Source organism: Thunnus maccoyii, chromosome 6 (assembly GCF_910596095.1).
Source record: "Thunnus maccoyii chromosome 6, fThuMac1.1, whole genome shotgun sequence".
NCBI lineage: Eukaryota > Metazoa > Chordata > Actinopteri > Scombriformes > Scombridae > Thunnus > Thunnus maccoyii.
The window spans coordinates 27144214-27158031 of record NC_056538.1 but is presented as its reverse complement, the minus strand read 5'-3'; the positions used below and the strand labels follow the sequence as shown (position 1 = coordinate 27158031).

The window sequence follows — 13818 nt, the reverse complement described above, 5'->3', positions numbered from 1 at the left end:
ACTGACATACTGTAGCCTATACTGTACATTTACTGCCAGATTGACATCTTACTGCTAACCTTTTTCCTCTGCTCCGCTTGCAGTCACTGTCACTTTTCTGCCGCTCGCTCAACCACACACTCATTACACACATACATTATGCACTGCCCAAGTCCTTAAAGCATCTACGCTACTCGTATAACAGTACCTTTCTCGTAGATGTCCTTTGAAAAATGAGGAAAGGGAGGATGACTCAAAACAATTCCACAGTAACCAGGGGGTGTTATCGTGCTTGCACAGTGTGCGAGTGAAAATCATTAGTAGACCATTGATATTAATGATGGTGTGAAATTTTAGCAGTGACTCTCATAATCCTGCAGAGGCAGTGCACTGGAAATACTGATAATATATCACCCCCCCCTTTTTTTTAAATGTAACACAGTAATGTTTACTCAGAGTATATTTCAACTGACATACTTTTTACTTTTATCTAATGCAAGTAACTGTACTTTTAGTTGAGTAAAATATTGAAGTACTCTATACATCACTGGTAGTTATTAATAGTTATTCTTAGTCATTTGAGGATTTGTGTAATTAACTGCAAAGACCAGCTTCATTAACATAATGCAACCTGAATAGCAATGATGGCAGGAAAAAAAATCTCATCTAGACAGCTGTAAATAAATCTGCATGTAAGTACAGAAAATAAGCTGTGCATGGTAAATCCACATGAAAAGACCGGCCAATTTTCATATGACATCTGAACTTCAATATCACTTATAGTCCAGCTAAAAGCATCATCACATCAGCACATTATAGGCACTCTGTGCTTTGAAGGTAAAAATGCTGATTGATGACTCATGTTTAATCATGCTGTATAAAAACAGAATTGAATTAAGACACCTGACCATCATTCATCTTGCACTCCTTTCTTTTTCGCTACTTCAAATCATTAGTCAGTGGACGAGCCTTAAAAGTGTGTCGTTACCATAATTGCTCGGTGTGATAATGGCTTCGGGTATAGACAATCAGAATATTTTAAACTTCTCATGAAGTCTACTGCAGCCATATTAAAATAACTGTAATATATTTTTGATATTGATCATACCATTATGTTTTTTTAACAAACACGCTTCTTTCAACTTCAAAATTGCTCCTCTCCTCAAAATAAAATTGGAAATTGTCATTTGTATGGTCATTAGGTCCAAGCTACTTTAATGCAATTGGTTTCACGTTATCACAAACCTTCTCCTCAGCTCATTCAGAGTGCAGCAGTGAGAGTTGCAAATGGCACTAAAAGCAAGAACACATCATACCAATCATTGTGTCATTCAACTGGATACCTGCAAGAGTTTTTTTTTTTAAATTTAAAACACAGATGGATACCCTTAGACACTTCTGTTGTGACAGTTGCAAGACCAAAGGTGACATTTGTGGGTTCACTTTTGGGTCAAATTTAATATTATTATCATTATTATTATTATTAGTTGTAATAGTAGTAGTAGTAGTAGTAGTCGTAGTAGCAGTAGTAGTAGTATTTACTGTCATAGTAGGCTCTTTACCAAAGTCAGTATCATAATTGTGTTGGTGTTCAAACACATTCAGCAGTCAAGTCTATTTCCTGATAACATTTAAATTGATTTGACAAAAATCTGAATGAATTTGGTGACTCCAGACGTGTGCAAACATCTCAACAGAAACCTCCGCTTGGTTGCTCGTGTTGCAGAAAATCAAAATGCAGCTGCAAAATTTCGGAGTGACTTTCACAAGAAGATTTCACTAGTGTTCCTAGAGGCTTTGCCCCCAAGCAATGCCTACAGCTACTAGGATTTGAGTAATGAGCAATAACAAAAAATAATCTAACTCCAAAAACTTAATATTACACAGATGAGTCCCACGATGTATCATTTTCAGCCATTCATTGGAATGAAAAAATTACACACTTAAAAAACAATATTTAAATGAATCAGCTCTCTGAATAATACTATAATGTAAAGGGACAAACCGCATCGCCAAAGCGCACTTCATAGTAAGATCAAAGCTTGCTATACATATATATATATATATATATATATATATATATATATATGTATATCTCCTAAATCAATATGGAACAGATCTCCCAGGAGGATGGAGTAAGGGAGAACAAAATCAGTACACAACTATCCACCCACTGGAACTAATTACATTTTGTCTGCACAAAAATACCAATGTCAGTCACACATGCATTTTTCCATCAACAAGAACTGTTTCAGCCTTAGCCGTATTATTTTTCTCCGCAGGTTATGGAACACATGAATAACAACAGTCCCTCTACGGGCCTTTTGTGGCTATCTCCACTGCCGGTTCTCATGGTAACAGAGATGTAATAGTCTGGCCTTGACAGTGGGAGAAAGTTGGGATTAGAGCACACATCTGGATAATCTGTAATGGGGTAAAACCCAATAGCAGCATCTCTCTCCCAAACCCAGCAGGTTGGTCTGTTCTCCTCAATGTTTAGTCTCTGTAGGATGTGTAATGACTCAGCAGTTGCTGGCTGCTGGAAGGGTCCTCAAGGGGCTCCCTAGGGACCAGAGGCAGCATGAGTTGGAAACACACACACACAAACACTATATAAAAGCATTTTAAACGCTAACCAACTCATACACATGTCGACTCAACACACACATACACAAAATGCCACTAACCGAGAGCGATAAGTCTATAGTGATACACATACTTTTCAACTCATGTTTTCAATTGTTACTTGTCATCCAATAATGTAGTGGGTTGGAAAGATAATCATGTTAGCAGCTATTATTATCATCACAACTGGAGTGAATCTTAGTATAGCACATCAATATCAGCAAGGGTGTTTATTCACAGTATATGAGCAATGCCTCAGAATCACTTGAGCATCAAGAAAATTGTTCCAAAATTGCTATTGCTTATTTGCATGCATTAAATCCAGGGTCAAGTAAGTCACATGTGAAGAGGGGGAGAACTGGCCAGCGGCTTGAATACATTAAAGCAGAGTAAATGGTTTGTTGATTTAAAGAGATTAAAGCACACACAAGCAGGCCTGCTCGATGGATTTTAATTAACTTGCCATATATAAATTGTATGTTATCAGGCATTACTGAATTAAATGCTGAATACAAGTGCTCTTTCTGCTTAGGTGAGTGGAATAAAAAGCTACTTAGAATCTCGATTGGGTCTCACAGATGTAGCAGATGTAGCTACGGGAGCACTGAATACATTCCAGCATACCGACCCTTGCACAGCCATCCAAGGAGATTCTCTTTAATTATGTACAATACAGCCAAATTCAAGTCCCCTGGCATCTCAGATGATCAAGCAGAGGGATGCCACGTTCTCTCCCTCAGTCACTCGGGCAAATGGATTCCACTTCCAAGAGTCATTTCTGTCAGTTATAATAAGAAGCTAATACATAATGTGACACACTCTGAAATGCAAAACTATTCACAAGGTTCTCTGCAAGGCTGTGCAGGGGCAATTAGAATTTTGCAGCTAGACCCTTGATGAGTTCCTCTATCTCTGAAGTATCCTGGGAACAGTATCATAAATCTGCCAGTTAATATGCATGATTTAGGTTTGTGTTTAACTTTGCATAATGTGAAACAGAACTTAAATTTCACCACTTAATACAGACAAGTGTCAAAAAATGGGAAAATAAGCAATTTTGGCAGAAACTCAGGTAAGTAAATGCAGAAAGGAGTCGCCATTCTGAATGCTAAAGGGATATATTAGTCAAGGAAACTTGTCTGCCAGGTACTGCCTCCATACTGCGCTCAATTTAGGCTGAGAGATTTTGCTTTAGGTATATACACCATCCAAGCAATTAATAAGTTGCAACTGAGTTTACAGATAAAATAGGTGCTGGTGAGACTGAGTTGAGTATCCAAATGGCATTTCTGCTTCCAAACAGAATCCTGTAATTCCATGACTTTATAGCACACTAATCTACATTTTGAATAAGAGTATCTTGAGCCGAACTATGCTATTATCTTTTGGCATTTCCCAGCACTTGACATAGCTCACTGTTACATATTCCCTGAGCTCCAGTGACCTTCTGAGCAAGCACACAGGCTCATCAGGCCCTTGGGGCCAAATTAGAAACACCAAGCCCCAGAAAGATGAATCCAATACGTATGGCTTCCCACTTCCCGGCACTGGCATCAACCTGCCATACATACGTAGCGCAAAGTCCACACATACATAGTGATTCACACACTGCAATGTAAAGAAGAAAGCAAGAATAAAATGCTGCGGGGATGATGAACAGCAGAGGTAATGGTATGCCAAAATTCTGGCTGTACTGGAACACTGTTAATTGTCTTTTCCTCAAAGCCTAAGTATGTTGGTGTTAAGCCAAATTCAGAAAAAATGCAAATAGAGATTTAATAAGCTCAATAAAAACTGACAACTTTGGGTGCCGCGGTAGCCCACTGCTCAAGACGCATACCGTATAACTGCAACGTCCGCTGTGCAATTCAGCTGCAGACCTTTGTTGTCATACCCCTCTCTGTACTCTTGTTTTCTCTCTCTGCACTCATAAAACTGTCAAATATAACAGCAAAGGTTCTCAGCAAAAATTATCTTTAAAAAACTGTCAACTTCAATTTCCACTGAAATGAGTTTCAAAATGTACCCAGACATTTACAAACAGAAAATATGCAACTTATCTTGAATTCCAGTTGAGCATCGTCAAAAACTAAACAAATCCAAACCAATATAATCATCATTTAGTCTTACACTGTACCATGCAAAACAGTCTTGCTTGTCTTTTTTGTTGTCTCAAAGACATAGCTTGTATTTTTTCCTTTAGTGTATACAAGAACATTGTTGAAAAAACCCAAAACACCAAAATCAAATCCACATGGAAATAGACAAAGATGAAGAACAGTAAAAGAGAAGAGCGTCCTACCGTTTTCTGTGTTTTCATGTTCAGTGTCAGTGAGAGTCAGATTGGAGTTGGCCCTGCTAGAGAGGCATGAGCTGCGGCCTGACTTGGTGTTGCTGCGGCCCCATAATCTGACCGCGTGCTCCGGCGACATGATGCCGTCTGTCTCTGTGTCTGCATCTGAGCCCACACTGACTGAGTAGTCACGGTGTGGCATCCCCAGGTCAGTCCTGTACGTTGCTACATGGGATGGGAGAGCCTCTCCGAAGCCGAGGTCTCGAAGGGAAAAGTCTGCCCCTACAGCAAGCCAATAAATACATAGCTCTGGTTATTATGTCTGTCAATAGTTGTATCAATTAACACAATGAACTGCATTTATTGTAGAAAAATATGACAGCAATATCTCGGCCTTGAGTGGTGCAGTCATCCTTCAAGGTTCCTTCCTTCAGGTACATCTTTAGTTTTTAAAGCTGTGCAGAATTGTTATGTGATTATTGCATCTTTATCATCTTTTAATGTGTTGCTCAGGGACCAGATGTCAGATATGTGTCTTCTACAACTAAGGAATGAATCTGAAGATCTGAAATTTTCAAATCTGGGGTTAAATACATTAGTAAGATCAGTAAATGCAACTGTTTCCATATTAATGTTTTATGTCTATTGGTTATACCACCAACAGCAATAGTTGAACCCCAAATTTAAAACTTTTGTGTCTTTAAATGTCCTATTTGAAAACTGAGACAGCTGTTTCTTTAATTTCCTCTCTCCTAATTCCTATACCAACTTAATTAGATTTACCACCACCAGTCAGGAGACTTATAAAGCACACCTTCTTGATTTCAGGATCTCATTAAAATCTGTATCTGCTATAAAGAACAAATAAATAAATAAACGAGGCACAGGTTGGTTTCATTCAGAGCGCTACCCATCGGACTTGGCCTATGCCATTGTGATTAAAAATGCAAATCTTTTATTTTTCCTTGCGTAAAAAAGTTTTACAGATCTGTGCTTCAAATTGAACAGTGCCATCACGTTTGATTTGAACTTTGATAATCAATAATACACCTGAATGAGCAGGTGAAGGTTTGCATGTCTTCCATGCAGTTTTTAACACTGGCATGATAAATTCAGTCCCTGGCCACCTCTGTTAACAGTCAAAGCATGAGGACTGACCTCTACAGTGACTGAATGTGAATTACCAAGAGACTCCTCATTAAAAAGCAATGATGCATATATTCAGACCAGGCAGTAAAACTAATAAGCTAATATAGATGATTATAGATGAACCATAGTGATATCAATGTCAATCTCTTCGATTGATATAATAGCACAACATTTCTAATATCGCTAAGGCTAACCTTGCCGGCTGAACTCGTCCACTTCATGATGAACCATGTCCTTGACACGGCTCCCGTATGCCATCCTTGAGTCATGGTCGAAGGCCTTGAGTGTTTCACTGGAGCTGTAGGATTTGGGGTTGGGTTTGCCGTCCTCACTGTCTGCTGAGGAGCTGGTATAACGGCGCTCTGTGTCCTGCCGGGCAGTGAGCGAGCGGTAGGGTCTACGTTCCTTCACTTCCATGGTTGCCTCCACTCTATTTTCAACATCAAATGTGGGTTACAATGCCAGTTTAGTCTCAGTGATTCTGTAAAAGAAAAACACAGCAGAGAAACCAAAAATTAGGATACTTTAGGTACCTTTATTAGGTATCAGTTGTTTTTCCTTTATTTAGTATCAAAACCAAAGTGAAAACATTACTAAATGTATGACTATCAGTATTATATCAAACATATAATCACTTGCAACCATTATTTTAAGTAGTAGATGTATACTGCTAGTGCAAGTTAATGCACTTGTATTTATGGTTATTTGAAAGTAGAAAACACTGAGTATATCCGTACACACACACACACACACAGATACACATAATGTTAACCAAGCAACTGTGAAAATAAATAAAATGCAGATGCATGTTCCCAACCAGCAGTGTATGCATGGCTCAGCATACACAGGCAGAACATGAAGAACCACAAGGGTTAGATTTAATGAAATATAGCACAACAAATCTTGCACCTATAAAGTTTACGGTGCAAGTCTCCCACAAATATTCTATTTTATGTGCTGTATAGAAATGCTGGGCCTCCAGCATCTGTAAAAGTGGCAGGTGTCCTTCCATGAAATGTGTAGTTTATAAGTTACAAATCATCACTAGTTCAAAAGTAGAGGAACCAAACAAATCTTGGGACTACACTGAACCAGCAGAGATGATTAAAATCTGAAACATAAAACCACAACTGTCAAATAACACGCTGAAGATAAAATCAATAGAGATAGTGAATTTTCACATGCAGCTATGTGCTGGATCTTCTCTTCCTTTTCTTGCCTTGACTTGGGAGGTGAAGGGAGGAAATATTACAAAAGAATAATGTTTTAAATAATAATAAAAAAAATAATGTTTAAAAAATATATTTCAGTATATGTAAACATTCATTGTTTTGGTATAAATAAGGATTTATTTTCACATTCAAAAGGATAAACATAAAAAGAGCAAAATAAAAAAATGACTTTGCTATCTCAGTGCAACATGAAATAAATGAATATGTAATATTACAGTTTCAAAAGATGATGCTTTGCAAACAGTTCAGTCTAAGCGTCCACATGGTTTTAAAGATATTGAGCTGGATTAACATATGTCAATGTGGATATAAAATTGATTAAAGGCTTGGTCAGTGTTTACTTTGAAGCTCAATTACAGAACATAGGGAATTAGTAAGCAAGCTATTGCAGCAATATATGTCCCTCCTTCTTCTAAAGGCAATGTCATGATGATATATTCATAATTACATATCATGACTTGTAAACTCTATTCGCGTTGCAGTGCTTCTACTTCTGCAGTGTACTACTTACTCCAAATGTATTTCACTACAAAGAAAATGGGATGCAAGCCACTGGAAGAGAACAATGCTCTTTGAAAAACAGATAAAAACTACCCCTGACAAATCTGGAAGCTTTTACTGATAATATGCATGGTTTGATCAGACAAGGATTTTTCTACAGGATAAACTCTTTTTGAATATGGTATGAGATTTGTGCCGGACTGAACAGTAAACAATAATCCTTAGTGAACTATATTTGCCCCTGCTTCGGGAAAAAAAAAAACTTCTTATTGAAGACACCATTGTTGGGTTTGGGGGTTTCTTTTTGTATGTATTGACAGCTGAAAAGATCTTGGTGATTAATGACTTGGGGCCTCAATACTAGGACCTCCGCCACATGGTGAGGGGGGGTTGGGGGGGGGGAGAAAATGCTCCCACTTTGCGGCCGCAAGAGCACTTCAGCTGCTCCCAAGATTTCAGATGCAGCTTGTATGGGTTGCTAATTTTTACCTTTTGCACAAGATCCTTGATACTATGCAAATGTGAGAGAGCGGAGAACAAGCAGCTTTCTAAAGTTTCAAGAATGTTCTATAAAGTGCATTGTTTTTGTTTCCAAAGAGCTGGGCTCAGTGCTTTAGCCATCTCCCTTCTGCACAGCCCTTCCTCCTCATTATTAATCGACTGGTATGCAATGAAATGTACCTTTGAGGCCATGGGAAACCCAGAGGAGTTTTTCAGAGACGCAACAGGCTATACACAATGACAGATGATATGCGATGCAAATGTGGGTCCTGGAAACGTATCCACCTTGTGTGCAGCTGTCGGAATTTTCACACAAAGCATACTGTAAAACTAAACAGTGTTGTTCTTCATAAATAGGCTACATCTGGTATTATCGTGTTTTAGCGCCAGAGAGAAAAGCTGTTGTTCTCGTTCATCTGTCTAAGTCTAAATCCTGGGAGAAGGAGCCAAAACAAAGAAAATGTCGCTGTTGGTTCATTTAAATGTACTAAACAGAAGGTTTTATTTAACCAAGATGTCTCAACACTTAATAACATAGGAGTTCGAAGTGATAAGCAGACTATTTTTAAAGTGTTATCTCATGGTATGACACAAGGGACTAAAAGAAGTGGCTTGAAATACTGAAGGTTAATGAGGGTACATTCACAAAGACTCAAGACTAGAAAAGTTATTTACAAAGACTGGTAAAAAAAACGACCGCCATGGATTGAAATCTCTGAAACGAAGATAACAATCGCATGCTTTGATTTCAAAGACAAAGTTCCTCTAAAGCCTGAGCTGCAGAGCTTGAGCAGTGCCAAAAAGAAGCTAACTGCAAATCTATGCAATGATCCAAAATCAATTGAGGTCTCTCTGGAGAGACAAAAGAAATGATGGATGGTCTGTTTTCCTCTTTAAAACAATTGCAGACTCTACGTTTTTCAATTGCATTGTCTAGATTTGGCTAGGGTAGAGTCAGGTTTGTATGTGGGTGTAAAGCAAACGTATAGCAGCTGCAAGCGGAGTAATAATGTGGTTGCGCTGACACAATGTCACAGGCGGGGATGAACAATCAATTGTGTCAATTTATGTCATCAGATGCAGTTATGTTGCTTACAATCCTTGTTTTGCGCTGGTATGTGTATGTGAAGGGCCTGTAAAGTGAAAATTAACAACAAAATCAACAAAATTTTCCTAAAGAGCTCAGAAACCCTGAAAACACAGCTGATGTGCTGATGTAATAATAATAATAAGTTTATTTAGTATAGCAAAAAAAGGTAGCACAAGTAGAAACACATGAACACACCAATCAGACAACTCAAGAAGACACAAAAGCCAATTTCAAAAGATGGGTCTTCAATAGTTTTTAAAAACATCTATAGTGACTTCTGACTGTATATGTACAAGGAAGAGAGTTCCATAGTGTCGGAGCCACAAATACAAAGGCACCATCACCTTTAGTTTTCAGCCGCAAGCAAGGGACAGCCAGTGGGTTCATGTAAACAATGATTGTCAACTGAGAAAAGATAGCTATGGCAGAAGCTCTCATCTAACCTTTTCTACGCTAAGGTTTCTATCCATCCATCAAGCACGAACCGATCGCATTCAGCCAGTAAATGTTTCGAAATATTGTAGGTCATCACTGATAAGTTGGTGAGCATTTGAGCAGCTTGAGAAAAAAATTTAAATGAAAAATAAGTTTAAACTGACACTTCAGGAAAGTGGATGTAGAGTGCATACAGAACACCATAAAACATATCAAATTGCTACAGACAGCATATCAACAGCGGCGTAGGCACATCATCTGTCTGGTATTGACAGCTCATTTTTCATGCTGTATGTATGATTTCACCGCCTATCAAAGATTAAAAACAGCTTAAAATATCAGACAGAAGGCAGAGTTTAGGCTGCTCCAGTGAAAAAACCTTAAATGCTGCCAGTAGCATAAGGAAAGTAAGCACCTCAATCATAAACCACATATATACACCCGAGTACCATTTGGATAAAATCTATATTTTTTTCACACGCAGGCTGGCCAGCTATGTCAGCCTGTTAAAAGGTTTTGATTATGTAATTATTTCCCTCATTTTTTTACTGAAATTTAAGTGTTAAACATTCAATCATCTTTGCCACTATAGATCATCACATACCTCCAGTTCATGCACAGTTCTCATTTTGTTCTTAATTGTCTTGTTATTTCTAAACAACCAGCACTACTAAACCTCCCAAAACAAGGTAATGCTAAAGAAGATAATTCCAAGGCTGTGAAAATGTGATTGGACTGAAAACTTTGCAGCTGCCAGCAGTTCATCGACGCGACGGTAGCCTCTCATCATGGACACAATCTGTCAAACCAACCTATAAAACAACCCACCCGCTGTGTGAACCGCAGGATCCAGAAGTCTCTGTTAAACCACTCGTTGAGGTTTTTGCTGGGCAGATCGTTGCGACCATTGCTCCGGTGTCAGGAGTTAGTTAAATATGGGATCTAAATAGGTGGGAGGTGTTCGGGGTACAATATAAATGCAAATGGCTCTGTACTATCCATCAAACAATTAGCAGTGTGCTGAGAATTGCTATTCAGTGCCACTGCATATAAATCTAGCCTTCTCACAACCCTGTTTTCCATGGTAATTAAAAGCTTGCTGCTCTTTATATGTCATAGATTTTTACATGCAGAATCCAGGACTAAATGCCAACCTTTTAGGAAACAGAAAACACACAAAGCAACACACACACACACACACACAATGTTCGGTAAATCCTTTAGAGTATAATTTAAGATGATTACAGATTACTTGTCTGTGAAATCGCTTAATTACTATTGATCATTTAGATTGAAACATAATCTGTTACTGATATGTGATGATATTTTTAGACAAGTGACTGCATTTACATGAGCTGGATATTTACTTGAAGACCATAGCTTCAGGAAGGCCGAACAAACATTTAGATATAGCGTCAATGTTAATAGTCATATTAAAGTTAATACTAAGTAATCCAATCCAATTTGCAATCTCTAATTTATACAAAAAAGTTATATAATCATATTGCTACTTTGTAAATATATGATAAGAAATTAGAGGATACAATTTTGGGGTTTATTGCTGTTTTTTTAATTATCAAACCTGGTCACGTAGTCCGAGGATTAGCGACAGTTAGCTCACAATACTGCAGACAAACATCTACACACACAAGCAGCCTGTAGCGTAACAGAGGAAATTTGGGCAGATATCAACAACATTGTCTACAAGGTCTATTGAGAGCAAGGAAAGCTCCATACAGGCACCACTTACGTCTTCTCTGGAAATCTTTCACATGCCTAGGCTCTATAGAAAAGCCTCCTCAGTCAACAGAAAGGTGTGTTTTCAATAGAGGAAAAAAAAAAAAAAAAGATGGGCTAGATAGGGTGGGGGGCTGAATGGCTTGCCAAACAGATCTGAATTCGGTAGTTCTAATGCAGGCTGAGGAGTGGAGGGGCACATTAGTGGGAGTGGGGGTGGGGTGGGGGGTAGGCATCTCAGCAGCCGCCTCCTTCCGGGATCAAAAGCGAACCCCACGAGTGCATGAAACAGAATGTGTAAAAGCCTTAACATAAACAAAAGTAGCCTGGGACCGCTGCTGCAGCACGCTCCCTGCTACTAATCACTCTAAGCAATTCAAGGTTTAGTCCTTACAGATACTGCAGGCAACTGAATAATGCTTTTAAACATGTATCCAGTAAATATTAGGGAGAAAGAGCCTATTTATTCACTTTCTGCATTGATGTACGTCCCTGACCTTGGCCGAATACAGCAAATATTAATACTGCTATTAGAGGCTGAAATGTCCACTATTATCAATTTGGCTGCAAAAACACAACAAAATACTTCATGTTTTGCTGGTTTGGCACTGCAATGTATGCGTAGAGGAAGGTGAAGGGTATAATAATTTCGGAATGATCGAAAATCTTCTAAACTGAAATAACGGATATAATTAATGTGGACTCATGAGGTGCACTATGTTCTCAAGAAGCAACTGAGACAACAAATAAATGTAAAGTTCACGCTGGTTTAAAAGAGGACTTCCCCACTGAGCCGAAGTGCATCTGGTCCCAAGCACGGCTGGTGAGTGCAGAGGTCACCCTGGTGGTGACCTGTCTCTCATTAGTCTACCATTAATGCTCATTAACCTGCAAAGGCTAGACCAGAATGTGATTTATAGTTTGGCCTGCGGTGATACTAAACTTAATACCAGCTAAGCAATAATCAACTTACTGCAAACTTCCTACTGTCAAATGTAATGTCCGTGTTTAAAGCTTGCAGCTGTAGCCTGAGGAGGTCTACAGTATGCACCGACATGCTGAAAATAAATGATCCACTGAACAAATATATTTTAATTAGTTCTATCAAGATCATCTTGATTACTGATTATTTATCAGATTGCGTCAATTTCATATGCCAGGTTATGACATATCTAGTTTTAGATTACATTAATAAACAAAATTCAGAAAAATTAACAGCACTATCTTTAATCTAATGCGGTGAGGGTAAGACAAGGCAATCAAACAAATAGAGTCACAGTATGTAGACTATTTCCCGCTCTTTCTACATGTTCACTCTGCTCTGCTCCAGGATGCCAAAGTCTTCTCCAATAGTGGTTGAGCCATGCACTCCTTTATCTAGTAGCAACACATTCAACACACATCGTTCAGGTGACGTAATGAGCTTTCTGGCAGCTGTAGCCGAGGTCTTCAGCTATTTGGCAACAAGGGCTGGGAGAAGCTGATCAAATTTCTAAATGTCTGACCTAGCCACCTGAACATATTTTAGCAGACAGTTAATTAATATTTCCTGGACCAATTTAGCTATGAGATGATCATTTTTGCTCTCGTCTTGCTTTTGATCATCACTTAAAAATGTTGAGATTGCTCTACAGATCAACTCAGGAACTCAACTAGTGAACTGTTTGATTACAATAAATGGTCACATAACCTTATTGTAAACAAAACTGATTTGTATGCTATGGCTGGTAGTTATAGTTAACATTCATTTATACGCTTTTGGCCAAATAAAAGCTGTGGTGCTTGTGCTTTAGTGTATCTATGGACACATCATAAAATCCTTTTATTTTCAAGATATATTTCTTCTTATTGTAGCTTATGTCCTGTTCCCTGGAACAAACCGCCTTATGACCTTTGTCATCTGTCACCACTGTGTCCACATTAAAAAGTAAAAACTGAAAACTTTCTGTTTGCTGAGGCTTCTGATTGGTTATTGTGTGTTTGTATGTGTGTGTGTGTGTGGCTTATGTCTGTGGGATGGTTATGTGGTTTTCAATGTCTTTTGGCAGGTGGGTGGTTGTCGTTGTTGTTTGTTCTTGTATTTTATTTAATATATTTTCAGGTCATTTGTTGCTGTATGCACTTTAATGTGCAATAACATCAAGTTTACCTGTTATGAAATGTGCTATATAAATAAAATTGCCTTGCCTTGCCTAAATTGCCTCGGAAAGGTACGGAAATTAAATCATGCCATTGACATTGAAAATACATTGTACTAAAATAGTAATAATGTCTGC

The 13818-nt window shown here is 38.3% G+C and overlaps 1 protein-coding gene across 5 annotated transcripts in view; it reads right to left on the bottom strand.

Moving 5' to 3' along the window:
• Positions 1-13818, bottom strand: part of tenm4 (teneurin transmembrane protein 4) — a 158424-nt gene that overhangs the window by 115880 nt on the left and 28726 nt on the right. For all 5 annotated transcript variants that reach the window (XM_042413531.1, XM_042413532.1, XM_042413533.1 and 2 more), the window contains exons 2-3: positions 6241-6527; positions 4907-5179 (exon numbers count right to left, since the gene is read on the bottom strand). In XM_042413531.1, the coding sequence (XP_042269465.1) occupies positions 4907-5179; positions 6241-6463 (496 nt within the window). In that variant the 5' untranslated portion in view covers positions 6464-6527. The remainder of the gene's footprint in view (positions 1-4906; positions 5180-6240; positions 6528-13818) is intronic.